We start from the raw sequence: 27,932 nt of genomic DNA, 5'->3' as shown, positions 1-27,932 counted from the left end.
TTTTGTCTTTCTTCCCCATGATTTCAGTCAGTACCTGACACGAAGTTAACACAAACTGGGAACATCAGAGAATGATTCTTTATTTCTGAATTAGACTCATTATTGTACAACAATTGTAGTGCAAGGACATTAACAGTGACTTTTTAAGTTTTATCAAAGCCTATCCGTATACTTACAGGAATACCTGTCACATTGACCTAATAATAAATGAATGGTATATTGTAGATGATCAAAAAATTGTGACAACATCTGGAGAACACAATGTTTACACTCTGTGCAAAATTGCACAATGTATGAAATGAAAGTAAAAAATGTGAGCGAGACATGTTTTATGGCAGTAACATTCTCCATGAGTAAAACACAACCTTCAAGCCGATTTTCTGTAGTTATATGTTGGAACAATTTTTACTTAGTGTGATTTTCAGATCTTTAAACACATTTTGCAAAGATATTTCACTGTAAGAACATGATTACTTAATCTCTTCAACAATTATTATTTCCAGTGGGCATTCTTGCACATTAATAGCCACATTATGCATTCATAACATTTAATTTTGAAGAGTCATACATCAATAGATTGAAAATATATATTCCAACTCATATAAAAACCTATTTAAAAAATAAGCATTTAATAATAAAACCATTCAATTAGGCAAACCTGTTACTATAATAGCCAATTATATAAACACCTCGTGTACATTCTAATGTTTGCTCTATTAACCTTTATCCAATGTATTTTTCTAGCTCATTGTCTATATTGTGGTACAAATCCCCAGGAGACTTGTGATATCAAATGTATTGTAAAAAAGGTTATTCACAAAACTTTAAAACACATCAACACACTCAACCAACCAACCCACTGAAGCTCTGGTAGTGAGCCCTCCCTCCTCCCCACAGCAGGCGGGTCTTCGCTCCCCTTGTCCCGCCTCTTCCCCGCAGCTATCCTCTCCTCTCCTGAACGCTGATGTGTTACTAACTTCAGCCTACAACTCTGCAAAAATGTTTAATTTTGGGTCAAAAATGCTGCTGGTCTTCCTCCTGGCCTTCCCCTGTGGATTAATGTCCATCGGTAAGTCACATTTCTCGTTAAAAGCAGGAAGTGTATATCTTCGCTTCACTACGGCAACAGTTACAAAAGTTGTTAGATAGCCTCACATATTGACGTGGCATAGTCACACAGCTTTCCACCAGGAGCTATACGTCCTCACCGCCACTTTCCTACCTTCAATGTATGGAGCTTTTACTTATAAGTTTATTCATGATTATAAGAGAGTTGTAGCTCGTCTCTTTTGCTCTAAAAAGGATCGTCTCCTAACAGCTGCTGGCGTCGAAGCTTTAGAAAAAGTAACGTCAGCCATTAAAAGTGAAGTTGCGTTACACTTTGTGCTCTTTAGAGGTGATTTTAGACAAAGTCTAAAAGTCGTTGTTTATGCAGCAACAGTTAACGCTCCGTCCTGCTGGGACACGTCACCATAGATAAGATGGTGACTTACTGTATACAAGTTTGTGTTTCTACGTTTCTCTTACATTGCTTCTCCCAAACACTTAAGTGGGGGCTTTTTATTGTCCTGGTATTTTTCATTTTTTCAACTGGCAACAAAGTGGCCAGTTTGTCCACAGACAGGGAAATATGGCAATAATAAAAATGTTACAATGTGGTACAACATGTACACATCATCCATTCATTTTACTTTGAAATATTGTAGAAACCGCTTAAATATAGCAAAATATCACTTTTGAAAACATGTAATTCATTGGTTGTTTTGGTGAATGGTCTAACTAGTGCCAAATATTCCATCTTTTCCACCAACAAAAGTTATTACAGAAGAGAACATCATATTGATTCACTCGCTTTTGTAACCCTATAACCAATCAATAAGAACGGTGTGAAATCGACAAAAATGCCTTATTACTGATATATTGTGATTTATTTGGTGGTTACTTGGGAGATCTATAGGAATTTGTACAAGCTATACACAAGTGATATGATAAGTAAAACCGTAGTAAATTATTTTATGATATAAAAAGGTCGTTTATTGTTCATTATGCTCACCAAAGACTGTTATAAAAACCAACAGGAAAACACAATGCATTAGTATAAGATCTGACAATAATCAACATCCTTGACAGTATATTATATAATCAATATCTTTTTGTCTTCTCCCCTGCAGGCCATGTCTCTGCAGACTCGGACTCTGCTGAGGACCTTGCGGAGGACCTTGCGGAGGACCTTGCTGAGGACACTGCTGAGGACACAGAAGCTGCAGTAGATGAGGAGGAAGATGAGGAAGAGGTGCTCGTTGAGGAAGATCAGATCCAACCATCGGTATGTTTTAATCATACAGCAGCAAGGCAAGCCATTGGATTTACATGCAGATGATCAAGTAACAATGTCATTTGATGTTCCTCCTCAGGAAGCAGAGGAAGAGGACTCTGATGACGGAGCGGATAAACAGATAGGGTCTCACCCTGATGCCGACACCACCATCCTCTTCGTGACTGGAGAAGGTAGGCTTTCATTTAACCATCATCATTCAAGCTATTCTTTCAAGAGACAAAGACATTTTGCATCTTTGTTATGACATCTAATAAGTCATACTTCATCTGTATTCGTGTTTTTAACATTATATTTATTTGTTGTTTTCATTAATTTAGAGTTCCCTGCCAATGAAATTGTAAGGTTCCTGGTGGGTTTCACCAACAAGGGCAGTCAGGATTTCACCGTTCAGTCGTTGGAGGCTTCCTTCCGTTACCCACAAGACTTCCAGTTCTACATCCAGAACGTAAGTTACGACTGAAGTGCATAAATACATATTATTGCACACACATGTGCTCCACCTTTAATACAAATCCGTTAAAAAATACTTTAAGAATGCAATTCTCTGTTGACGTGTTTTAAATCACTCAATGTCTGTGTTTCAACGTTTTTGGAATGTAGGTGTATAAGAGTATGTTAAAATATAAATCAGGTTAGAATACATATCTGTATGTGGTAAAAGAAACATAAAATACAGGCATAATTCTGCTTGCTAAGTTAAGACCATGAAAATATAGAAATTACAATATAAAAAACACTATAACAATTATGTACACTGCCAGTTTAATGCAGGTACAAAGTACTCATAATATTGAAAGATATTGATATTATTCAATATGATTTTCCGGCCCTGCATGGATTTCATGATTTCTTTTTTGACATTCAGAATAAAAATTCACATTTGTTTTTAATGACAAAACTATTTCCAATTTCAGGATCATTAAAGTATATCTAATCCGATCTAGTTATCTTCTGCATGTGTTTTAACGTTAAATGTTTTGTGTAGTTCACAGCGTTGCCTCTGAGCACCGTGGTGCCGCCCCAGGCTCAGGCCTCCTTCGAGTACTCCTTCATCCCAGCACAGCCCATGGCGGGCCGTCCTTTTGGTCTGGTTATCCTCCTCAACTATCTAGACACTGAGGTAAAAAGGATTTTTATTATTTATTTATGAATAGCATTTATTATTAGTGGTGGCGCTTGAGGTCTGTTAAGGTTGCTTTGAGAGCAGAAGTAGATTGATGGGAGGAAGTATTCTCACAGCCCGACTTAAATTTTGAATGACTAATGAAAGCGCATACCTGACGAAAACAATGTCAGCAAAGCAGTTTGTCTTCATATTCGTATATTTGTTTCCATTTTTACATAATTAGGATGACTGGTGGCTCCTCACTCTCATTATGTTCTACCTGCTGCTGAGCTTTGACTGTTGTTTTGTCGTAATGACATTCACATTTTTAAAGAATCGCTCTTCTAAAAAAAAAATCCATAAAGTTATTCCAAGGTATCTATTTGCTTTGATTCTTTGCTAACTAGTTTTGTTTTTTACATTTCTTCAGGGCAACACGTTCCAGGCGGCCATCTACAACCAGACTGTCACCATCACTGAGCTGGAAGAGGGAATTGACGGAGAAACGTGAGGCTCTCTTTTGCTGATCTCTAACCCTGCACACTTACTAGGAAAATATAAATCAGGTTCAGATTATTTTAGTTGTTCTTGTAGGTAGATTTAGTTTGCAGTTAAAAGACATCGGATCCATTATGACACATGTTTTAAAACAAGACAGGTAACAGGTAAATAAATAAAGCTTTCCCATACTATTTCACTGCAAAAATTAAACGGACTTCGCAAACAATAGGGTGGCAACAAAATGATTGAATCAGTAATGGATGAATTAAAAGGATTTCTGCTTCTCAGTTTTATGTAAATCATGTGTGAATCTAATTATTTTACCCCATTATTTCTTATTTGAATCATCCTTTCAGGCTGTATACAGCTCTCTAAAGCTTCACAATTACAATCTTCACAGACTATTGCAGCGCATGTAGGAACCTGTAAAAAAGGAGGTGTGAAATTGGCACAAAGAGATTAGTTGTCAGAATTGTGCTGCTGGTGCAAGATGCAGAAACTGTCACCAGTGAATTATTAAAGAAATACAAAATGTTTTCCATCCTAAAATCTCAAAACCAATCTAATCCTCATTTCAGATACTAGATTAGTTAAAGGTTATTTTAAAGGGCTCTAGGGGGCAGATTTTGTTAGACTGGTCTTGATAACAATGTGCAGTTGATGATAAAGGTATCTGTTTGCTTGAATACTGTTTTTTTGCTATCATTCTTTAATAAGCAAACCGCAGAATATTATGAAGAGGGAAAAATTAATCTTCAACTAGCTTGGTTGCTACAGGTATTTAACTAAAATGCATTACAAAAAAAGGATTTTATACCTAGATAATGCATAGTGTCTATGTATGTACATTAAATGATGTCTTCAGTTATCCACAAGCATTGCACCGCTCTCAGAGCATGGTATGGAAAAGCATCATCTTACACTGGAAATCGTTTTATTGATTTAACATGTAATACCATTTGTTTTTGTTCGGCAGAATGTTCTTGTACATCTTCCTGGGTGGACTGGCGGCTCTGGCGCTCTTTGGGGTGTACCAGGTCCTGGAGACGAGGACGGTATGTGTTAGTCTTCAATCAGCTGTTTTATTTTGCCTACTGGTGTACCAATGCAAATGTAATAAAGTGTTGTCATATCTACAGCAACAAATGGATTAAAGTGCACATTAGCAAGCAGTGGCATGCATCCTAACTCCCTCTAAAACCTTCTCAAAAAGGGATATGTGGATGTTGAAACAATGGTTTTAAAATTATTCATGTTGTCTTTTTCAGAAAAAGAGAGTCCCAGTGAAAATAGAGAAGGGCACTGGTGGAATGAGCGACGTGGACATCAGCTGGATTCCTCAGGAGACTCTCAATGTCATGAGTATGTTCATTTTTGATCCCCAACCATTACAAATAATTACAGTTTAAACAGAGAAGTGATTCATTTGGTCATATTACTGATAATTGCCATGAAAATAAAATCTGATCTTCACATCCTGTCTTACAGACAAGGCTTCCCCTAAAGCATCTCCACGAAAACGGACCAAGAGGGCAGCTGGTACAGATCAATAAAACCATCCGTCATCATACAGTCCAGCAGGCTTTCAAAGCTAATTTCCTCACCACAGTAACCCGATTCCCATTTGCAATGGAGCAACATTTCCAGTCTGAGCCAAGTGCTAAAGATGTTTGTTTGGATCTCATCCTGCTGCTCTGCTGGAGCCTTGACCGGAGAGCATCCCGGACTGGAAGGCCATTTAGACACTAACAGGACTGAACTACAGCTCATTTTTTAAAGGGACTTTTTTATCGGTATGTGTGTGTGTGAAAGATGAACCAATAAGTCATTAACCTTTTTGCATTGCGGTACAAACTACAAAAACACGATACAAATATCTGACACTGCCTGTATGAATGTTTTCCAGTCAAAATGGTTAATTTGGATATTGTTTCTGCATTTTTAAGCTTCAAAACATTGCTATTTCATCTGTTGAATGAGATGAATCCCCCTCCTCGTAAACACCATTGTGCCTTATCTGCAGTGTTCTGCCAAGCATTAATGCTAAGAAAAACAGTAGATACAATTGATTCTAAAAGTTTTCCTCACTTCTGCTTTTAACATCAAGACAAATATAGCCTGGGGTTTATGAAAATAAAAACATTTGCATTTCAGTGGGGCAATGCCGCTGCATTTACAACCAATGTTAAAACAGTGTTCTCTGGAGGTTTCTGCGGGTTGGTTTACCTTTTTTTCTTCTTTTTTTGTTACTATGTGCTGGTGATGCCGTCTGTTAGATTGCATACCATTACTTTTGGAGGAAAAAAGTGTTTTTTTAAACAATAAAAAGGTGAACAAAGTGTATTTTTCAATAATGATTATTTTCAATAATATTACTAATGACTATTCAGTTATCTGTAGTCTATGACAATTGGTGGTTTATGCTACTTATGTTTATGCAGTCTTCAGTTTCAGTGGATAATGTAACTCAAGGAAACTCAAAATGAAATTAGTTTCCAACTACAATTATTTATCAATCGAATGAATGTTTGGGCTACACAACCTCAGAAAATAGTGAAATTGCATACATGATAAATACACATGTATTTGAGTTTAAATGTGCAAAATGAACAGATCAATCTATTCTACTTTATCTCAAATTAGTTGATACTCACATACTTTTTAGATTCTTTAAATATCTTTCAGATCCTAATTTTATTTCATTTTGCAATTGAACACGTTGAATACTGGCATCACTTTTTTCCCAATTGACAATCTATATCATTTTAATAACACAGGACTATGTACTACGACAATATTAGGCCTACCAAATTACATTGTCATTCCCAGGAAATAATTAGGAGACAATGCAACTGTAAAATATGGCATGCACCCAATATTTTCATTGTGGACAGGACTGATAACATATTATAGCTGCAGTCTTTTATGATATGCTACACAGCATTAAGCATAGTGGAATAGGGTGAAGCTCATACATTGAGATAACATAAGATACAAATCTACAAAGTATGAGAAAGTGGATGATAACAACAGGCAGGAGCATCCTGAGAGTCCTGCCGGTGTTGCGTGAGTGTTGCAGGAGGGTTGTACGGAGGTTCCTCCTCCTCGGGGAGGTCAGAGCTGTCCGGTGCTGAGAGGGAAGAAGATGAGCTCAGCGCGCGCCGGGGGGCAGGTAACGTCAGCAGTCGGCCGGAGCAGAAAAAGACTATACACACACAAACACACACACACATACACATACACACAGGCTCACACCAAGTGTTTATCTCCGCTTCATCTCTGATACACACCGACACACGTTAATGATGGGCGGATAAGCAGCTCCGTGAGACTGAGCTCCGCTTTTTTAAAATTGCTTTTCACGAGTGCCTCGGCAGCATCCCGCGCCCTCCGCTTGGCTTGAGATGGGATGATATGGGATTTTTCATGTCGACGAAGATCGGAGGGATACTCGCGTTTGCCCTGGGTAAGATATCTCAAGCTGCTTCGTGGTATTATTTAAACTATGAGCCACTTTGGATGAGTGAAAACTAAAAACGGCCTCTTTGTATCTTCACACATCAGAAATCTATCTTATCTTTTATCTCCATCAGTGTTGCATGGGGGTTGTGAGACCTGCACCGTGCAGGTTGTAGTACACCCATCAACGGTAGTGGGGTCTCTTTATTGTGCAGACTTATGGACATGCAATATCCAAAAATAATACGATTTATGTCCCACAAGTCCTACTTTTATATTTATACTTAATATTTTGTCTGTAAGTGTTGCTTGCTTTGCGTTATCCTCTTGCATAATGTTGTATTGACATGTTTTATATCATTTAAATCAGAAAAACATCATTACACACCCATGTGAAAGTAAAACACTGGGGTGCAGTGGTGAAAACTATTGTCTGATAACATCTGCTTCACAGCCCAACGCCCACTGTATAAAGTGAATACTAAATGACAGGAAGGGAAAATATTTAAATTCCCATACTAAAAGCAATGAAAAACCTGTGCATGTACTCATGAAACAACTAAAACAAACATTACATTAATATTGTGGTTATTATAGCAGAAGTTGCATGATGATTGTTAGCTGTAATAATGTGGGGAACATGGTAGGGAAAAATGAACCAGAATGAGGAAATAACAATAAATTAATTACCATGAATAACTAATAAAGCCGTTCACTGTGTCTGTTTTGCAGTATTTCTGTCCCTGATGGTGTCAGGAAACTTGGATGCTGACGCTAAGTGTGAGAACATTTATAAGGACTTTTCTGATTGTGTCCTGGAGCTGGGAGACAGCATGGATAACTATCAGGAGAACGTGACGAGCGAGACGGGAGTGGCAGCCGTGTGCAGGTGATGATAACTTCATTAGTGAGGCAGTGTGCGAACAGCATGCAGCATTTGCACACATGGCACATCCCCTGTATGTGTTGTAATTAAACTGATGAAGTCATTAAACCAGAGAAGGCAAAACTGTAAGCTGAAAGTGATGTGTTAGAATAAAAAGTGAAAACCACTAATCTTCCGCCCGGAACACAAAACTTTATTTCTGTTCAATTTGTTGGAGGTAGGGCATGATTTAGTGGACTAATATATATATAGAGGGTGGGTCGTAACAATATAGAAGGACACAGTTTAAAGAAGCTTTCTCACAAAATGCTGGAGAGAAAAAGAGCAGAAGCCACAATCTCAGAGGGAGAATAGAGAAATGGTGCTGAGACACTGAGCCACTGTACTAAATAATTTATGACTTTGCTGCAGCAGTAATGAAATTCTGGGGACGTTTTTTATCATTGTTACTGCACGCACTCTACAACCCCAGCACTGTATATTGAAGACAAAGATTTACACATAAGCCTTCTGTCGGAAATTGCCCTCTTGCAATATCATCTGCGATATTGTTTCACTCTCGGATGCAGTTGCCATGGTAATTAAAGCTCAGTTTGACTTACGTGAAGCCATCGTGGCCGTCTGACAGAGATTACTGGCAAGCAAATTAATCCACGACAGACAGTGCAGGTCTGCATGCTGGAGCCGGGATAAACACTTGACAGACGCCAGTGTTGATCTGATGATCTTTTTGTTTGCCACAGCCACTGGGAAGCTTTCCACACGTGTGCCCTCACAGCGCTGTCCGACTGTCAGGAGGAGGTGAGCTCCATCTGGGAGAATCTGAGGCAGGACTCCACCAAGTTGCGCTTCCAGGGAAGTCTGTTTGACCTGTGCAGCCCCAGCTCCTCGCCTAGCATCAGCTCGCCTCTGGCGGCCCTCACACTGCCTCTGATGGGTGCAATGATCATGGCCGGGCCCAACTGGTATCCTGTATAGATGGTGGGGATTGAGGGATTGAGGGTGAGGGCCTCACATTCCCCTGGGTCAGTCCTTTGAGTTCAAAACTGAAGCCAAGGATTTAAGAGGATAAGGATTATTATCACACAGAGCCATCAATATTTGCTTGGAAGAATAATACTTCAGCTTGATCCCCCCTTATGTCGAGAAACTGAGTTGAGAAAATTACATTTCAGCCAACTTATCAATCGAGAGAGACTTGAGTATTCAAAGGATTTCAGATACAATGTAAGCAGGCCAGTCACACACATATTGCTCTGGGTTACTGATATTAAAGAAGTGGACACAAAAGCATGAACACCCTTGCAATCTAATTTAATGAAGATTATATATTATTATTATCATGTTTGGTTCTTGTCGGTTCTAAAGTTTAGTTTATTTAGATTAAATTACATTAAATAAGAATTGACGGATAGTTTGACTTTTTGCAGGTACAGGACAGTGCAGGTACATTTTTTGATATCTCTCATAAGCAATTTAGTAAAATAAGTAAGAAAAAACCATCAAAGTAAATACACACTACATGCAATATGAATTATAAAAATACAGACAATGAACAATTATACTTAAATGTATTGCACCAAAGAGGACTGTTGAGAGACATACAGGTAAAGGACACAGTATTTGTGGTTTTCATTAAGGTGTTCATGTTTTTATACCCTCTTCCTGTATATTGTGTTTTATGGGATAGTTCAACATTTTGGGACTTAGCCGATGCTATACTTACCTCATGTCTGTATTCTAAATATATAAGTATGCTAGTGCCATCAGCCAGTTAGCTTAGCTTAGCACTAAGCAGCTCCTCTAACTGCTCAAAGCCAAGAAATAGTTTGGAACATCCCTGTAAAACCACAACTTTTTACAACTTTGTACAGATTTAACAATCAAATCTATAATAGCAGCTTTAGTTTACAGACAACTTGGTGGTATCCATTGTCACACGAAAGCACATTTAAGTGTATTTCTGAAAAAGTGGAACTATCCCTTTAAACAAGAGCTACATTTTAATCCCCAGTGAGTTTGTATAAATAAAAACAATCCATCATACAATAATTACCTGTCACATAACAAGAAAACATTTAAAGCAGCATTTCAGCAACAAACAAAAAACAGCAATATCCCCATACATAATGTCACTATCAGTCATTAAAACAACAGGATGAAAAACCATGAAAAAGATGGAACCAGACATTAATCTGACTGGATTCCAACTTTATTACACTAAAGCTAGCAAATAAACACCATCCAGATAAAGGTGAAAAGCCCCTTTATTCTGTTGTCAAGCGTGCTGAATGTTTGTGTTTGTGACAATCAAGCCACTTTACCCCTCCAACACTTTGGCCCAATGTGGCTGATGTTGCATGGCTGCTATAAAGACACCAAAAACATCCTGACACTAAACACCACCGAAACATCACTTTAAACTACTTCATAAACACAGTATGGCATACAGACTACACATGGGTGGATATATTGCAGAGATTGTTAAGGAAGAATCGATATATTATGAAAACTCCCCAAATAATCATATTTATGAGTACTAAAACACATCATTTATTTCAATTGAAACACTCTCCAATTGAGTAGAATATTATGCAACAGTGAAACAATTGCTTATTTTTGTAAGATATCTATACAATCACTTTTGTATCAATTGTATTTCAATTACAGATTTACTCATTAATGAATTGCATATTTACAATATCAAACAAAATACTTTACCAACTGTGATGCTCACGTTATCTGTTTAATGCTTTAAATCTATATTCCTTTGAGAAACGTTGGCATGATTTTAAGCATCAGAAGCAGCCAAGAACGACTGAATCTCGACAGAAAAAAAGCATCTTTGTTACAGCTTAAAACAAAAATAACTGGCAAGATCTCCACTCATGTAACACTGGTAGCCAATAGGCTGTGTGATGTATCACAAATTGTAATGGTGAATACAAAATCAATGTTCAGGTTAAAATCATCTCACAGAAATATGATGTTTTATTGCAGTGCTCATCATAGATTCTGAGCACACTGAAAATGAATGAGCGAAAGTCTCAATTAGTTTTATTTGTTTGTTCTTCAAAAACGGTGTCACCATTTGCATATTTATTTTTAATCTTGACGGTCCTCATAGGCCTTTTCAAAAATATGGATGATTTCCTGAATATTTGATACCTTTGATCCAAAATGCATGATACTTTTAGTGACTTCATAATAATGAACAGTCTGTTGATGATAACTTGGACTACATGTGCAGTGGTATTGCTCTGCGCATGCAGTTATAGCATCCTTTGCAGATCCTGAATCCACCCACCTCCACCTCTTCCAGCATGTTTGTTCTAGTCGTTTCTATTTATTTCATGTTTCACGAGTGATGGCATAATGTCAACCATTGTGTGTGTCTGGTACTGAGAATTACAAAAACAGTCCTCAAAGCATGAGCAATATGTACGGTCACGGTAAAAAGAGGACTCTCATCCCTTTGTGTGCAGAAAGCATGAAAACAACTGTGTTATCATTAGCATTATACCAACATGGAGAGAACTTCTGAATGTAAAAACAAGCATCCATGTTTTGTTTTCAGTTTACTGATAGAAAAGCACACTATTTACAACTGTATAAAGCAATATATGGCAAAGTAATGTGTTTGTAATAATAAAGCACCGTGTTTAAAACATACAGTGTGGGTGTGTGTGTGCATCACCTTTAGCAAAACGGTGGACACTAAAGATATAGAAAGTGGTAAAACAGTGGAGCCTTTAATCGATGCAGCCAGTCCTCGCTGCTGTTCCACTCACTTACTAGAGTTTCTGTTTTTAGCCCCCCCTGAAGCAAAGTGTTGGTAATGAGGATCGGGACCAGTGTTTTTCAACTCGTTAGCAAGCTCCCATCTGCTTCTCTCCACCTGGGCACTTCCAGAAGAGGGGAAAGGGATGGATCGGGGTGGAAACCTTTCAGAGATCTAAAGACACGCTTGTGGTGTGCCCCTCATTAGAGGACCTGTCTCTGACATCTAAAGCAGAATGGCCAATTATTTTTTCACCTTCAGTTTCCTGATTTAGATTTACATGATGTTTCCACACTGACTGGTGATCTTTTGTTAAACAGCTTCTACACAAAAGTAATTGTACTTTACCATAATTCTACATGTATTTATATCTTTCCAGAACAGAAAGGTATGTAAACACATTACAAGAATGTAACTGTGTGAAAATACAAAGGTATTGCACTTGAAAACTTCCAGCAACTGAAGAAATGGTGGGACTGCACTGGAAAAAATAACTGTTTCTTGACGGGAGTTAAATGAGAGGATTGATATCATTTGTGATTGTGTGAATACCGAGCAATACATCTAGCAGCCGATTAGCTTAGCCTACCATTAAGAAACAGTTTATTTGCAAGAAAACCTAAGAAAATACTTACATAAAAGCATATTATTACCAACCCATCAAAGAAAAAATGTAACCCAGGTAACACCACAGCATTTTTAACACTTTGGTTTAAATCGAAAAAGATACAATGTGTTAATGAGTAAGCTTAAGAGGTAGTGGGTGTAATAGGCTAGCTTTTTCTAAAAGTTATTTGATCTTCTCATTTAAAAGTGTATTTCCCCAAATGTCTAAATATTATACAACTTTAAAATATCAATCCCTGCAGCTTTTACTGTATACTACACTTTAGAAACCCAATTTCAGACACTGCCTTTGGCCACCCTTTCAGTCACCACACAGAGTACAAATATAAGTGTTACAGAACCTGTACATCTCAAGTAAAAGGCAGTTCATTTGGACAGGTTTTTAAAAGCCAATGATGAATTAGAAAGCTGTTCCAGAAACCACCCATGCTGCACATTTATGTTCTTTTCTCGCCACATCGTCACAAACAGACACAGTCTGCTGTCAGAGCACAGCTGGTGGTGGCTGACAAACTGTCCCCGAAGTGGGCACTATGTCTGCATAATACATCATGACGTAAAGAGACGGAAACAAACAGCACCCACTGTGCAACATGCTCTATAGACTTCACAATGATGACTAAATCGAGCAATACTAAATGTACAAACTTAATCCAGGAAGTGAAAAATAAGCCATTTAGAAAAAACGAAAGTATATTTGTTTGAACAAAGCACTGGTTTCCTAACATTTAACTTACAAAAAGCGGCAAAATACAGCATGCTTGCTTTAATTTATTAATATTATTAGGTAAATGTTGATTATGGCTGTAAAAAAAACAACACAACCATCTTCATTTACAAAGGTTATCTGAAGCTTCACTTTAGAAAGCAATTCTTTCTGCTGTCAGATCATGATTTCCCTTTCACAATAAAAGCCTTAGACATATCCACTCCACCACTGCCTCCCAGAGAGCGTTTGGCCAAGTCAAGCTCAACCAATAACTTAAAATCAACTAAACAGCTACTTTATCTAGCCCCAGGAAGCAACAAAAAGCGCATCACTTGTTCAAATTAGAATAAGCGGACAGATAATATGTTATAAATATCTCCAACCACGCAGTTTATTAGCAAATAAATGCAGTGTGTCCTGTGTTTTTGGCAGCTCTGAGGAAACAGAAAGCAATCCAGCAGCACCTTAAATAACTCGAATGGGGAAATGTATCAGTTTCTGCTTATAAACACAGCTGTAAGAAAACATAATACATGCTGTTGTAGGTAACTTTGCACACATTCATCTCTAAATTGCAGTGAGATTTGACTGGAACTATTTAATTTTAAAACCACAGTATCCTTGAACACGATGGTCAAGTTTGTATACCCAACAGGCAAGTTATCACACCAACACAAAGATAGAGGATCATTTCTGTTGTTGTTGCTATTCAGTTGCATTTTTGTCCCTTCTTTAAGTTTGTCAGATTTCACAATGTTCACATAAATGGAAAAAATAAGAAATATCGCAAATCTTAAAATGAGCAGATTAGATGCTCATGCTGATGTACTTAAAATGAAAACAAAAAAAGGAATTACTAAGAATAAAGTGTAGAGTCATTAGGTTCAGAGAAAGGTGTAAACTGATGTCTGCTTTTATAAGCAATAAAACATGTATCTTAATATGCTACAGAGTTAATACTGTCCAACATTGAGCAGACAGCCATGAATAAATAGATCAGTTTATCTGGTGAATCACTTGAAGAGATGACAATCCAACATTTTGATGATGAAGGTGCTCCATTTGTGAAAAACTTTTTCCGAGCAAGTTCCTCAGGGGTTAAACGTCCACAAAGCGTGGTGTCCAGAAAAGTTCACAGGTTAGATTTGGGTCCAGTGTTGACTGGGATGGCCCTGAGCTCAGTCCGCATGCACAGGTACTCTCCGAGGACAGCCATCAGCGCCATGCAGGCTATATTGACGAGCCACCAGGACAGGGCTGCTGGAAGGTGTGCATTATAGATCCAGCAACCAATCATATGGAAGAAGTGCACGGTGACTGTGAAGTCCAGGCACTGTTTCCCCCGACGGATGAAGAACCACAGGCCGAGGGCGCTGCAGGGTTGGTTAGACAGAGAAAAATATTGTAATCAGTCATGCTCATTTATGTTTCAGACATGATTTGTGAGTGTACAAATAGCCTCTGCAAGTTTGTAAATGTCAAAGTCTTGCCAAATCTATAAAAATGATCTTTTATTTCAATGTTAACTATTTGTAGCCACATAAAGTCCTTCTGGTGGAAATCCTTTACTGGTGCAGGTGTTCATAAACCTGTTATGCCATTGTATCATGAGAACATTGTACAACAGCATTTTAGTAAAAGGTGTCACGGCTCCAATGTTTTTGGACTTACAAAAAAAATAAAAATTAAGAAATGACCCACCAGGTAAGAGAATTCAAGAAGAATGCCATCATTGAAAGCCTTCCCTGAATCGATGAAAAACCAAGATGCTGCCAAAGCAGAGCAAATATTAGTAACATTTTAGGAGTCAACATGTGTCCTACTGCTGCTAGAGATCTGTTTACTTACACCATAGCTGAAGATCTGATCCAGGGACCGATTGGTGTGCACCAGACTGTCCACTCCAGCTAGCCACAGGCCCAGGAAGCTGTAGTAGATGCACTGCATCAACACAATCTGACTCACAATGAGGACGGGGTCCCAGATGTAGCTGCGGAAGTGACTGGCCATTGCAAACTGATGTTTCACAATATGGCCCAACGGTTGTTAACTGTTACCACCTGGGCCATCCAGGGTGTCCTGCGTGTGATCTTAAATCTGAAACACAAAAAAGACATTTAATGGAACATATTTCACAACTTGAACTTTGAATCTTAGCCCAACAGCTTTTTTATGCATAAATAACACAATAAAAAGGAGCAGAAATGTAGGTTTAACACTGGATATATGAGCTGTAAAGCTTACATTGACCTTTACTGTTAAGAAAGCCAGTTAAAATGAATTAAAATCTATTAACTTGCAGCTATTTATTGTTTAACACTTCACACATATTGTTCTAAGGGTTTTTGTTGCGTGAAGAACAATTGATAAATGTAAGCGGTACAAACATTTGTTATTTACGGTTTATCAAAATCAACTAGGCTTTCTTATCAGTGTCAACAAAAAGTCAAGAATGTAATCATGCAATCTTTGAACTGACATGACAGAAATAACTCTGATCTTTGTCGATTACATTTGTTTTTATTATTCATTATTTCTGACCTACTTTTAAATGACTGAAAAATATGAACCGCTTTTTTCTTTTCTAATTTAGGATGTTGAGATAGCTCATTCTTTTATTTTTGTTTGTTTTCTTCACAGCTTGTTTAGGTAGACTGCCAACATTGATTACAGATACAGTATGAGGTAAAATCAATTATGAGGAAAACCGACAAGCTGTAAGTAATAGCTACAGTATAGCTACTACAGACTGCTATGAATAAATATTGAGCATAACACTTAAGGACACTGAACAAAAACTAAGCTATGCATTACATTATTCCACCTATTGTCAATCGTTTTGTTATTTGTTGTCATGTTCATCTCTCTTCATATATTTTGCACATTTCTATATATCCCTACCTCACTGAACATCTGCACAGCCCTCCACTTTAAAATATAATATACTGGAGTATGTCATATATTCAGTTTGTTAGCTTATTCAGTTTATTTATATTTGGTGTAAATACTTGTCTTTATTTATTTTTAATGTTTAATCGTTTTTTTAAACGTTTTATTTGTTATGATCATTATATTTTGTACCTTCCTTTACAACCTATGTCCTTATGTTGTGCATATTTGCACCACTATACACCAAAGCAAATCCCTTGAATGTGTAAAAGCTACATAGCAATAAACTGCATTCTGATTCTAGCTAACCACCAACACAAACTGAACGGCTGTTAGCTACAGGCTGTTAGCATCGTCACACTCTTGACTAAACTACCTTAACCCAGCTATACATACAATTTAAGCTAACATAAAAGCCAAGTAAACAAGCCATTAATGGAGGGTGAAAACAACGCTGAAGCATCTCATCTAACGGTACAACAACACGAAAAAAACGAACAAGTTACACCATGTTACCTTTATGGTTGTTTTCTTTATGAGAAACCGTTTCAATAAAAACATACAGACAGTCGATACAGACCCGAGTACTGAATTGAAGGTTTCAGTGGGCCGTATTCACGATAATCCCGTCGGTTGCTGACAGTTTAAAAAACTTTAAAGTTAATAAACCGGGCCTTGAAGCCGACCAGTTGTAGCTTGTTAACAACACGGAAGTCACGGCAGTGAATCCGGAAGTAAAACTTGATATCTCTTCAATGTAAAATATCTCACATGTATTGTTGAGAAAACGTGTTCTAATTTCTTTCGGAATGTACTTTTATACGAACAACCCATGGAAAAAATCTTCTTTTTTACTATATAATATCTACATATTCGTTGTACACGATGCACTTGTTTGTTGTTTTCCTTTTACTCAAGCGCGTCGTTTATTTTGAAATCTTTTCCCGTTTAGCTTCCGGAAGATGCATTAGTACTTTCCTTACAGTCTATGGTACTTTCCTACTACATACAATACTTTTTTTTTCATAAATAAAAACATTAAAAGTCATCTCACGCTATTTTTCTTTATTTTTTAAGTCATGATAGATCAGACGGAATTATATTCAAAACTTGTATGCAAATTTGGTTTTCCCTCTGGTGATCTTCTTTAACTTTTTAGTATTTAGCGCCATCATCTGGTCACAGTTCAAACGGTCCAGTTCAAACGTATCTGAAAAACTAACTAGACATTACCAACAGCTTTAGCCTGGGCTAATAATGTAAGCTTCTCAGTCTTGTTCTTCTGAGGGTGTGAGGGTCTAAAGACAGAGTTTGGTAATATTTTACAGATTGTAAAGTCACTCTAGAATAAAGTTGTGATTTTGGACTACTTAAACTAAATTGCTCAGTCTTAGGGTTGGTTGGTATTTTCATATGTAATCATTAAATAGTTTATTCTTCTATTCTAAAAAAGTAATAACCAAAGTTGGGGTAAAACGGAAAATATATATATTTTTATTTATTTCTGCAGGAATGGTGGGTTTTATACCACATAAAAGTAATGTACACATAATGTCAGAGTAGTATCAATGACAATTATTCTTGCAAGGGGAAAAACAGATGGAATCAGTGTACATCTCTGCTAGTTTGTCTTTCATTATGAACACTAAGGATATAGTCCACATACAAATACAAGCAACCCTATTAAAGTACTCTTAAAGAATCAACACTTGACTGAAATCACAGGCAGGACAGATTTATAAAGGAAGATTTCACACAAAAGGCAAGCCCACAATGTAATACACAGACAAATGTGTGATCAATGTAAGTAACACATGCTCATTCTTCATGGACTAACTGTTTTTGCAAATAGCAAACATATACAAGGACCTTAGGCACCAATAATTGACTGGCATGTCTCATATGTAAGTTTGTAAAACCAAAACAGCCACAGCATAGATGTGAATGATGGTCGTTCTGATACCTGTACCTGTGACACTCACTTATAATGAAACATTGAATTGGACTATTGGTACTAGTTCTTTGACCACGACTAAAGTCTAAAGAGAGGAAGTAGAAAAGTCATGGTGGCTCAAAAGACCAAATGCTCTCATCACATGAGCTGTGACCGTACTTCTCCAGGTTCAGCTGGGTCACAAGAAAAAAGGTAATTTTAGCATAACAGTTCAAGTCATTTCAGAAAGCAGAAGTTAGAAGGCAAAGCAAGAAAGGCATATTTGTTTTTGTATAAAACAAAAGACTACTAATTTATCCCTTACTTCTATGCTGGTGCAGTCTTTGAAAAGACAAGGCAAGTAACACAATACTGAATAAAAAAGTATGACCTTTAAAAGATGCATAAAGTACACAGTTCAGTTAAGAAAGTTGAAAAGTTGCATGTGGAAAAAACAATGTGACAAACAAACATGAATAACTCAAACATAGTATTTGAAACAGTTGTAAATGACATAATGTGGCTAAGAAGGCACAGTTTTCTTTCCTGCATTTTGTAAGCATAACATTTGTATTTCTGTTGATGTTTAGAAAATTAAAAAAAAGGACGGAGCTCATTTGGTTATTTAATTCAAAGCTGCCGATGCAGTTGAATTCAGAAAAACATATTGTAAGATATACAACCTGAGTAAAAAAAATAAGAATAATTTGATTTATCCCTTGTAACTGAAAACATAAGCAAGACTTTTTTTGTTTAATCAACTTGAGCATTCCCTTTTGCTGCAGGGTTAAAAAGCCCTGTTACCCCATTAACAATGACAGGTATACTTTCCACAAGGACACCTCTAGTGACAAGTGTGACACGTTGGACCTGATTTGTTCCCAAATAACACATTAAAGCATCATAAAGTAAATGAAAAAAAGTTCAAAGGACTTGTGCCTAAAAATAAAGGTAAGAAAGCAATGAGATAATGGCTGTGACCACCATCACTGTGGATGGTGGATGAAGAGGTTAGGCAGGTTCTGTGGGGTCGGGCCAGGATATAGACTTAGTGGTTATATTTGTAATTTACTAAAATGACCAAGATTGAGTCACTAATAACTTCTTCTTCTTCTTCTTCTTTTTAAAACAACAATTTTGCCACTTGTATATTGTAAGTCCATGCAACAGGAGCCGATAACATCAACATTTTCACTTGGCAACCTTTTTACAGAACAACTACAAATGTGTCATAACATATTTTATAATCAAAACACACAGACAAAACAATCTTTTTATCCCATTTAGATTGCACATTTCCAGGTCTGCCAAGTTTGAAAAATGCTGCAGCACGTTTTAAGTGGCTGAGAGAGTATGACTCGGGCTCACTATCCATTGAAATCTGGGTTGTAGGCGGGCTGGGCGAGGAAGTCCTTGTTTGGGAGAGGAGCGGTGGGCTGCGGCTGGCCGGGGGGCTGCAGAGGGTACGGCGGCTGGCCGGGGGAGAACGCAGCCTGGCTGTAAGGCATCGGGTTGGGAGGGTAGCTGGGACCAACTGTAAGCAAAAAGAAAACATGGCATGAGGACAAAGTGCTGCAAATGCTCCAACAGTAAAGTTAAACGTATGCTCTGTTAACCAAAAGTATCCAAAAACGTTTAACTTTCTACAAAAACATGTAGACATGACCCGACTTTATCCCAGCATTTATCCCACCCGCACTTCCGACTGCAGCTACATTGAAGCCCCAAAATACATCATGTGGTTTGCGTGTTTTTCAACACTACAGTCTTATTAAAAAGGGGTCATTATCCTGTGTTTATGGGTACTTTTCTATAGCGGGCTGGTTGTTTTAAAAACACAGACTACTTAGTCTTGTATTTCATTGTAAACTTTTATGTCTTACTCTTGAAACTTTTTTGGCATGACTTGATATTTAATAGCGCAGGCATCCTCACAAAGATGTTTTGCGTATAACATCGCCTGCTCAAATGTTCTAACTTTGTCTACAGTCTTTTTTTATATATGTGTGTGTTACATGAAAATAGACTGGATTATACTAAACTTAATTTCCAGCCATTGCCTACAGATACAATACAAAATGTACCCATTTTAAATTCAGTATTAAGTACACAGACAACTATACTAATGAAACAAATAGACACAAGATGCTGAAATCCATTCAGAGGAAGATAACATTTCTGGAGCTTCGATGAGTAAATTTAAAGATGCATCCAGATTGTTGAATAAGACTTTGGGTTAAAACAGTAAATTGTGCGTTGGTCCATCTTTTGCATATCCCTTTTAAAGAATACATTTAGTTTGGTTTCATTGTTTTGTGTTACAAAATGGTGATGATAATTACACTGGGATGGTGTTACAGAAAGGGAAGTTTGACAACAGGCTGTCATCACAGTGTTTCCTCTATATTCATTTTGGCAGCAGCACACCCTGTAACTCTTTGTCTAGGTTATTAAAAAAATCCACACTCACCGGCTTCCAAGTATGACGGTGGTGGTACGGCTGTGAACGGTTGTCCTTGGTAGGGTGGTGTTGGCATGGTTGGAGCTCCGTAACCCTGGGGCCCGGGCTGTGCTCCGTAACCCTGGGGCCCCGGCTGTGCTCCGTAACCCTGGGGCACAGGATGTGCTCCGTAACCCTGGGGCCCCGGCTGTGGTCCGTAACCCTGGGGCACAGGCTGGGCACCATAACCGGGCTGCACTGGGACGTGGTTGTAGGGTTGGTACTGGCCCCCCTGGTAGGTCTGAGGCTGTCCGGCTGCGGTTGGCTGCTGGGGGTACTGCTGAGGGGCGGTGTTAACCACAGTGGTGTGTGTGGTGGTAGCTATCACAGCTGTAAGCAAAAACAACACAGAAACATATTATAAATACAGATAGCAAAAGCTGAGGCAAGGGTTTAATCACAGTCTCAGTTGAAGTGATGGGAGGAGTTGCTGAGCAAGAAGGCTAAATTAAAACTAATGTATACCAATTTAAGTTAGTCTTCTCTTATCTGCTAGTTTTTGGTTGGCTGACATAAACCTAACATTGGCATACAAAAGTCCTAAAACAAGCAGCCTCAGTCACAAGGTTAACCAGCAGTCATTGTCAAAGCATGACCACTACCAAAAAGAATAATACAAAGAACCAAGTATTACAACATCTATAAAAAAAAGAGAAGTTCAGATTTCATAATCAGTTTGTGCAACAAAAATGCAGCAAGACTTAGATCAGGCCGTCTCCTACAGGGAGACAAGGGTGTAATTTCCAATGGAGCAAATACATGTGTTTTGGTACATGTTTATTTACACACAAACATCCCTCTAAACAGTTTCCTTTGACTTTCAAAGCTACCAGAAGAGTAGAGAAGTTAAATGAAGTTCTTTACAGGTTCATCTGAATTCACAACAGTGATTATCTCATTACACAAATTCAGCTTTATGAGCAGCTGTATGTGTTTGTTGGACTTTCTTTTCCCTGGGTGTTGCCTTTTCGATAGCATACTGTACGTCCTATCCTTGTGGTGGAGGATGTGGAGGCCGTATGCAGTTTGAGTGTGTGTTTCTTAGGTTAGAAATGTAATCTTGTATTTTCATAAACTGAAGCTAAAATGGAACATAAGGCAATAAAGTGCAGTGCTAGTTAAGTTTTCAATCAAGGAAGCTTAACATTGTTTTATCACAAGATTTCCTTAAATCTATATCAAACAGAAACCAAACCAATGAACCACCCTAGCTCGTACTCTTGATTGTATTTCTGTTGGAAGAAAGATGCATGTGTGAGCTTGTGTGTGTCCGTCACTCCCCCACCATGTTTTTTTCACCCGGCACAGTCATCACGACCACTTCCTCTAAATAACGTGCGATGGTCTTGAGTTTTCCCCACTGTGGTTGTCGTGGAAACAATGAGTCATAAGAGGTGGAGCTCTGACATTCCTGGATCTGATCCCAACATGCAACAGCCCAAGTAGGGAGTCTACATATCTGTCTGCGTGTTTCAGCCTAGCGCTCTCTCTGCGTGAGCTTAAATGCTGAATGGCAGAAGCTGAACAAGCTGGCTGTGAAGACCGATCTGACAGGAAGAGCAAGAATGTGACGGTGTGCGCATGTGCTTCACAAACTCAAACAGTACCAAGGTGCCTTACTCCACTTTGGGGAATTTTTTAGGAATTCCTCTGGGTGAGCAAGTCAATGGCTGGACATGATGCGTGATGTCCAGTTTTAGTAGAGATACCAAAATTAATATACAAGTTCTCAGCTAATAGATTTTTTTTTAATTATTATTTTAGTATTAGTATTTTTAGGTAAAAAAAAGTATATTTCCAGCTTCTTAAATGTGGATATTTTCTAATTGATTTAATTCTCTATGGTGTAAACTGCAAAGCTTTGAGTTTTTAGGACAAAACAAGTTTCTAGCAAAATGTATTGACATTTTTCACCATTTCCTTTAGCATTATAGAACAAAGAACTAATACATAAATCAAGAAGATAATCAACAGCATCCATAATGGAAAATGAAAGTAATTGTTGTTGCCGCCCCTAAGTGGGAGCACTATAAAGAGAGAAAAGGGCTTTAGAGGCTGAAGATAAACTCGCATGTAAAGACTCGTTGAGCTTCACTCGGTCTTCGCTGCTCAGAGGCACACAGTTCCTGCTTAAAAGCAACAGAGATGCAGACCCTAATTCTGTGTCTGGAACGCGAACGTAGAGACTCACAGCACAGCTTATATTTACATTACTCCCTGTACCAAGCATTGTTTCCCTTGATTTGAATGGAAAACATTTTTTTTTAAAAGGGTTACATTAATGCAGGTGATGTAAATAAAGCTATACAAAGTACTTACAGAGTAACCCAATGTTATTGGTAGCGCCAAAGAAAAAATTAAAATACATTCTAAAAAATGAGGGTGTTAATATTGCATTTTTGTTATCGTCAAATAACTGTCTGTATGTGGTGCTCAGCTGGTAGCCCATTGGTTCCCACTGATATTTAAAAATATTAATAAAAAAAAGAGGGCAGCATTCTTCCAGTTATTCCTACAGCACATGAATGCAGCACAAACGCCCTATGTCACAATGTTAACAAAACTAAATCATTTGAGTTTTCCCTTCAAGATTCTGAACTGCTTCAAATAAAGTTGAATATTTTATGTTTTTTAAGTATTTCCATACGTTTTCTGAAAAGACAGAGATTCAAAGAGACGGCCGACGACATGGCCCAGCATTGTCGGGAACTATTAAAGTCACAGGTTTGGGGCAGTTAGGAGTATTTACGGCAGTAGGATGTAGGTGTAAGTTGGACTGACTCAAAATGAACTACAGTGTATAGACATGTTCCTGTTCATTAAGGAAGAGGTTCCTGTGCAATGGGTGGACACACCCATGTTTGTTTATCACACAGGAATAAGATATCAGGCTCTGGCTACACAGACATTACTTGTTAGTATAATCAACTTTTCGTTTGTTTTGGTCATACTTTGCTTTTTATGAATTGGTTGACAATCACAAAAATATTGAATATCCAAAGGCTAATCGTTGAACAACAGTTTGATTAAAACAATATTTTCCAATAACGCGTTTTTTAAGCATCTTAAGCCGGTATTCATCACATTAATGCCCTTATTCGAAGCATGGAAAAATGAACAGGCCCTGCCATATACAACAGCAGCATAAACGAAGTAAGGGCATGATCTTTCTGGTGATTAAACTAAAGTTAGATCTAGGTAAAGCACAAACTCCAACTAGCAATTACCACTGATGACTATACGGGCGGGTTATCATCCTGCAAGTTACATTGCTCACCACAGAAGCTCGCTAAAAAGCCAAGTGAAAACCTGAACAGCATGCAGCATGAGAGACATAAAAACCAGGAACCCCACAGCTCGTTATAGAGAGAAGTTCAATAAATAAAGTTCCCTTTTGCAACTGTTGTTAGTGTAACATTTCCTAGTGATTCGGGGAATTCTCTGCGTCTCAATGTCGATGTTATTAGTGAGACTCTGTCACTGCAGTAATGAAAGTCATGTGGTGGGTTGGCCAGCAGACCTAAAATGAGTCCCCTGATGTTGAGTTTTCAAAACTAAGCAGACACATACTCCAACACACTGGAAACCAAGAGTCTGACTTCTTCATTAACGCAGATCCCCCCCAAAACAAATAACACATTTAATTTACCGCAAAGTAAAAAGCTGTCAAGAAGCTGTGCATGAGACCTACATATGCATCTACATGTTGCAGAAGCAACAGAACCACATGCTGTCAACACATTACTCACAAGATGAACAACCTCTTTAACATGGTACTTGAATAAAACAATACCTAACTAATTAACAATACTCAAACTGGTTGATCAGGGCTCATGTGTTAAAGTGAAGGGACATGTTGTCTTAACACCTTAAAATGCAAATCAAAATGATTTTCTTCCTCAATCAAATAGACAACTACTTCCTTGATCTGTTTGAGGAAGTCAATTGGGCCCCTTTGCAATTTACCTGCCCAAGATGACATATTGATGCGAACAAATACATTTTAGATTAAAGACTGTTTGCTTGTTCAAGTCCTGTTGCGTTCAACCGGTTTTTGTTTTGGTCAGGTAGTTACAGCATGCAAAATTATTAAGATTTGTTGGTGAACTAGTAAGCAAAACGAAAACGACATTGTCTTCTAGTATATCATATCATATTGCCCAATCCTTCTACCAGTAATTACCTCATGCCACCTCATCATTCATCAAAAAGCTTCTAAGACCTTTTGTAAGATAGTAGTTACTTTAGCTGTCATTTTTTTTCTACAGTTAAGAAGAATGACACCTTGCTACATGGAAAAAAAAGTTAAAAAAGGTTTCCTCAAATGCTGCCCTTCTGCCGGTTCCCTGTTGCTAAAGATATGGTTACTAAATATGGAGACGATTGAGAAAACAACCAAATAAATGAGGCATCAGAGCCTTACATAGAATGTTTGCATCTACAGTATGTTTGGTGCACGTGAAACATCGTTTTTTGTAAAGATTTAGGCGGTCTTTCCAGTTCTTATGAGGGTGGGGGGATTCTGTTTGTTTCCTTACATGTAACAAAAGAGGGGTAGTAGTGCAATTTCCTTTAATAAAAAAAACCAAAACCAGGAAATGTGAAAAATTGCTGTATTGTCTGTTAAATCTGCACTCCTTAATATAGAAATGAAAAAAAGATGTAGGCGGTCAACTCGTGGCCAATAAACCACATGCCACATCTTTATCCACAAAGCATCACCAACAAGAATAGAGAGATTAAATCATTAGGAGAAGCTCTCTTACGTCTTGGCTTGCGGCACATCTTGTACAGGCAGCAGCAGGGACACACACAGCAGCAGATGAAGATGAGCAAAATGGTGACGAAGCCCCCAATCCCAATCACCATGGGCATTGGTGAGGAAAAATCGTTAATGTATTCACTGTAAAAGACAAAAAATAAGGAAAACAATCAGGCACCAGAATATTAATGTTGTTCCTGGTAGAGAATAATAAAAGATAGTTAACATTATAAATACACAATAACAGTCACAACAACGATCCCCTGTGCAATGATCACAGCTGGAAAACACATAAATATCCCCTAAATGCTGATTAAGTTAACGTCATAACTTAATCTCATGAGCTGAATGTTGAATCTGAATCTGTTCTGTGAAAGGAGACTTCTGCTGCTGCAGGTTGCAATGGATTCACACATTAGTTTCATGCCGATGGTCGTGCACAGGAAGACACGACATCCTGTTGCTGTACTGTGTTTTTGCATAGTTTCCATCCTAATTGTGAAGACACGTTTTATAAAAGGACAAAGAGAGACTGGTTCAAGGCAATTAACAATCCATTACAAAATAACATAGAATACCAGTTATCTTGTTCATCCTCAGTCAGCTTTTGTGAATTAGTAGAGCAGCAGTATCTGTCTGTGCAGCTTCCACAGCAAAATCCTGTTCTGCATTGTTGGAAGGGTAGGTGATTGTATGCCTGACAGTCGTTGTCCCAGGCTGCAAGAGAGCAAACAGAAAGGTTAGCTAGCTACCGCTTAGGACAAAGCTATATGGTGCTGACCTGCCAGAGATGGATCAAATATGAGTAGTAAAGCATGAAAGTAGTCTGATGAAACACACGCATGCCTTACCCACTCAAGGAAAACAAGAACTTATTGGTTTGATGTGGTTTAGAACAACCTAATGAAACTAAAACTATTAGTCCATTTATCGATTTGATAATGGACAGAAAACTTTACAGGAAGTCTTTAGGATAGACTAAATGTTTTGGCAATTTTTTAAGCAAAAGTGTCAAATGTTGTCTTCTTCTATTTAAGCATTGTGAGTATTTGATTTGGTTGCTCAAGAAAAGAAAAAGGATTTGCACTATTGTCTGATGTCTTTACACAGAAACATCTATTAGAAATTAGAACAGTACTAAGTTGCAGCGCTACAATCAAATTAATATGTGTATTGATATTTAATAATATCCATAGTAGTCATTATCCAGACTTTTTTTTTTACTTTTAAATTACATGAAATAACATGCAATACCTCATTGTTCACATGCTTTCATGCTCACAGCTCTCATCGTTCTGGTGGCCACACTTTCACTTCACTGCTATCTGTGTTTTTAAATTTAGTTTCTGTTTATCTATCCACCTATTGCATTAAATCCTATATTCAATTAAGGTTATAATGTTTAGTTATTTACAAATCAGTATAAAGAGGAGTTGATTCTACCTGAATACGTTATCAACCTTTGTTTATACAAATTGTGGTTGTTTAGCTAGAGCTTTTGATATTTTATAAATACTGCAATAGCTTGTGTTTTTCTATGGAAAGACAGAACATTAATCCTATCTTAAAAATATCATATTATATTGGAAAATAACTATGTTTGGGGAAACAGCAAAATCAGTTTAGTCCTTTTTTTGCCCAAATTAGTCGGCGTTTTCTTTAAATCATGAAAACCCGATGGACCAGTTGATTGCCATTAAGATGTTGAATGTTAACAAGCTAAAGTTACAATGTGAGAACAATGTTGTAACTTAACTTAAACAGACTCGGTGGCGAGGCTAACGTTGCTGACATCGCCCTCGATATGTTTTTTGTAAAGCCTCGATTTCTAGCCAACCAAGCTTAGGTGAAAAAAACGGTCAGTGTATAAAAACAGTTGCAGAGACAAAGAAGAAAAACAAGATAGATTCGGGTTAACAAATTGATACTAACCGGAGCAAGAAGGGGCCAGAATCACACATAACGCCAACACAACAACACTGGGCAGGCCTGTCGCCATGTCTAACTCTGCTTCCCGGATCCAGCTGCTAGACCTCCGATGAACCGAGTGATCTGCCGTCGCAGCTATCGTCTGCTCCTCGGCCGCGTCACACCGCAGAGACCCCGCCCATATCCACCCCTGCGTCTCTTTATAGAACACTTTACCAGTTGTGGAAAACGTATTCAGATTCTATAACTTGATTAAAAGTACTAATTCCACTCTTTAATAAACAGACACCTATTATACCTGTGTACTCTCATGTTCCGATTAACCCAGCTTCCCCAAATTTCTTTCTTTTTGGTGTCTATATACGCCGGGATCCGGAGTCACGGATGATCCTGCGGTCCTGATCTTGAGTCGTGGCTGTGGTCCTGGATCAGAGGCGCGGGAAGGTATTTTGAGTGGGGGTGCTGAGGTGCTGGACTCCAGGCACTATAGAGCACGCACAAAAAAACTCCCCA

General features: G+C 37.9%; 4 protein-coding genes across 5 annotated transcripts; 2 read left to right on the top strand and 2 right to left on the bottom strand.

Moving 5' to 3' along the window:
• Window positions 1-926: 926 nt before the first annotated feature.
• On the top strand, window positions 927-6,283 carry LOC104945849 (translocon-associated protein subunit alpha). Its single transcript, XM_010771572.1, has 9 exons — window positions 927-1,069; window positions 2,172-2,326; window positions 2,415-2,508; window positions 2,656-2,783; window positions 3,324-3,458; window positions 3,874-3,950; window positions 4,921-4,999; window positions 5,213-5,306; window positions 5,433-6,283. The coding sequence occupies exons 1-9, from the start codon at window positions 1,000-1,002 to the stop codon at window positions 5,495-5,497; spliced, it is 897 nt and encodes a 298-aa protein (XP_010769874.1). The 5' UTR covers window positions 927-999; the 3' UTR covers window positions 5,498-6,283.
• Window positions 6,284-7,063: 780 nt separating this feature from the next.
• On the top strand, window positions 7,064-11,959 carry LOC104945848 (neuritin). Its single transcript, XM_010771571.1, has 3 exons — window positions 7,064-7,410; window positions 8,136-8,292; window positions 9,033-11,959. The coding sequence occupies exons 1-3, from the start codon at window positions 7,359-7,361 to the stop codon at window positions 9,265-9,267; spliced, it is 444 nt and encodes a 147-aa protein (XP_010769873.1). The 5' UTR covers window positions 7,064-7,358; the 3' UTR covers window positions 9,268-11,959.
• Window positions 11,960-13,768: 1,809 nt separating this feature from the next.
• On the bottom strand, window positions 13,769-17,019 carry sys1 (SYS1 golgi trafficking protein). Of its 2 annotated transcripts, none has more exons than XM_010771569.1 (4): window positions 16,812-17,019; window positions 15,255-15,503; window positions 15,108-15,175; window positions 13,769-14,779 (listed from the first exon to the last, which is right to left on the bottom strand). In XM_010771569.1, the coding sequence occupies exons 2-4, from the start codon at window positions 15,414-15,416 to the stop codon at window positions 14,539-14,541; spliced, it is 471 nt and encodes a 156-aa protein (XP_010769871.1). In that variant the 5' UTR covers window positions 15,417-15,503; window positions 16,812-17,019; the 3' UTR covers window positions 13,769-14,538. The 2 variants fall into 2 exon arrangements, with proteins under 2 accessions (XP_010769871.1, XP_010769872.1); XM_010771570.1 differs by having other exon boundaries at window positions 16,876-17,019.
• A 747-nt stretch (window positions 17,020-17,766) lies between these two features.
• LOC104945845 (protein shisa-5-like) lies at window positions 17,767-27,649 on the bottom strand. Its single transcript, XM_010771568.1, has 5 exons — window positions 27,423-27,649; window positions 26,069-26,207; window positions 25,495-25,631; window positions 20,699-21,058; window positions 17,767-19,762 (listed from the first exon to the last, which is right to left on the bottom strand). The coding sequence occupies exons 1-5, from the start codon at window positions 27,487-27,489 to the stop codon at window positions 19,596-19,598; spliced, it is 870 nt and encodes a 289-aa protein (XP_010769870.1). The 5' UTR covers window positions 27,490-27,649; the 3' UTR covers window positions 17,767-19,595.
• Window positions 27,650-27,932: the final 283 nt, after the last annotated feature.

The sequence above is a fragment of the Notothenia coriiceps genome, unplaced genomic scaffold, assembly GCF_000735185.1.
Source record: "Notothenia coriiceps isolate Sejong01 unplaced genomic scaffold, NC01 NC01_scaffold00010091, whole genome shotgun sequence".
NCBI classification, from domain to species: domain Eukaryota; kingdom Metazoa; phylum Chordata; class Actinopteri; order Perciformes; family Nototheniidae; genus Notothenia; species Notothenia coriiceps.
This window is presented reverse-complemented; position numbering and strand designations above follow the sequence as displayed.

Coding starts and splice junctions, on each gene's coding strand:
- LOC104945849 (XM_010771572.1), top strand. CDS start 1,000: ATGTTTAATTTTGGGTCAAAAATGCTGCTGGTCTTCCTCCTGGCCTTC. Junction 2,327..2,414: donor AAGATCAGATCCAACCATCG/GTATGTTTTAAT, acceptor GTTCCTCCTCAG/GAAGCAGAGGAAGAGGACTC. Junction 3,459..3,873: donor TCAACTATCTAGACACTGAG/GTAAAAAGGATT, acceptor ACATTTCTTCAG/GGCAACACGTTCCAGGCGGC.
- LOC104945848 (XM_010771571.1), top strand. CDS start 7,359: ATGGGATTTTTCATGTCGACGAAGATCGGAGGGATACTCGCGTTTGCC. Junction 7,411..8,135: donor GATACTCGCGTTTGCCCTGG/GTAAGATATCTC, acceptor TCTGTTTTGCAG/TATTTCTGTCCCTGATGGTG. Junction 8,293..9,032: donor GGAGTGGCAGCCGTGTGCAG/GTGATGATAACT, acceptor TGTTTGCCACAG/CCACTGGGAAGCTTTCCACA.
- sys1 (XM_010771569.1), bottom strand. CDS start 15,416: ATGGCCAGTCACTTCCGCAGCTACATCTGGGACCCCGTCCTCATTGTG. Junction 15,176..15,254: donor ATCAGATCTTCAGCTATGGT/GTAAGTAAACAG, acceptor CTGCTTTGGCAG/CATCTTGGTTTTTCATCGAT. Junction 14,780..15,107: donor TTCTTGAATTCTCTTACCTG/GTGGGTCATTTC, acceptor CCAACCCTGCAG/CGCCCTCGGCCTGTGGTTCT.
- LOC104945845 (XM_010771568.1), bottom strand. CDS start 27,489: ATGGCGACAGGCCTGCCCAGTGTTGTTGTGTTGGCGTTATGTGTGATT. Junction 26,208..27,422: donor TCTGGCCCCTTCTTGCTCCG/GTTAGTATCAAT, acceptor GCTCTCTTGCAG/CCTGGGACAACGACTGTCAG. Junction 19,763..20,698: donor ACCGTCATACTTGGAAGCCG/GTGAGTGTGGAT, acceptor TTTTGCTTACAG/TTGGTCCCAGCTACCCTCCC.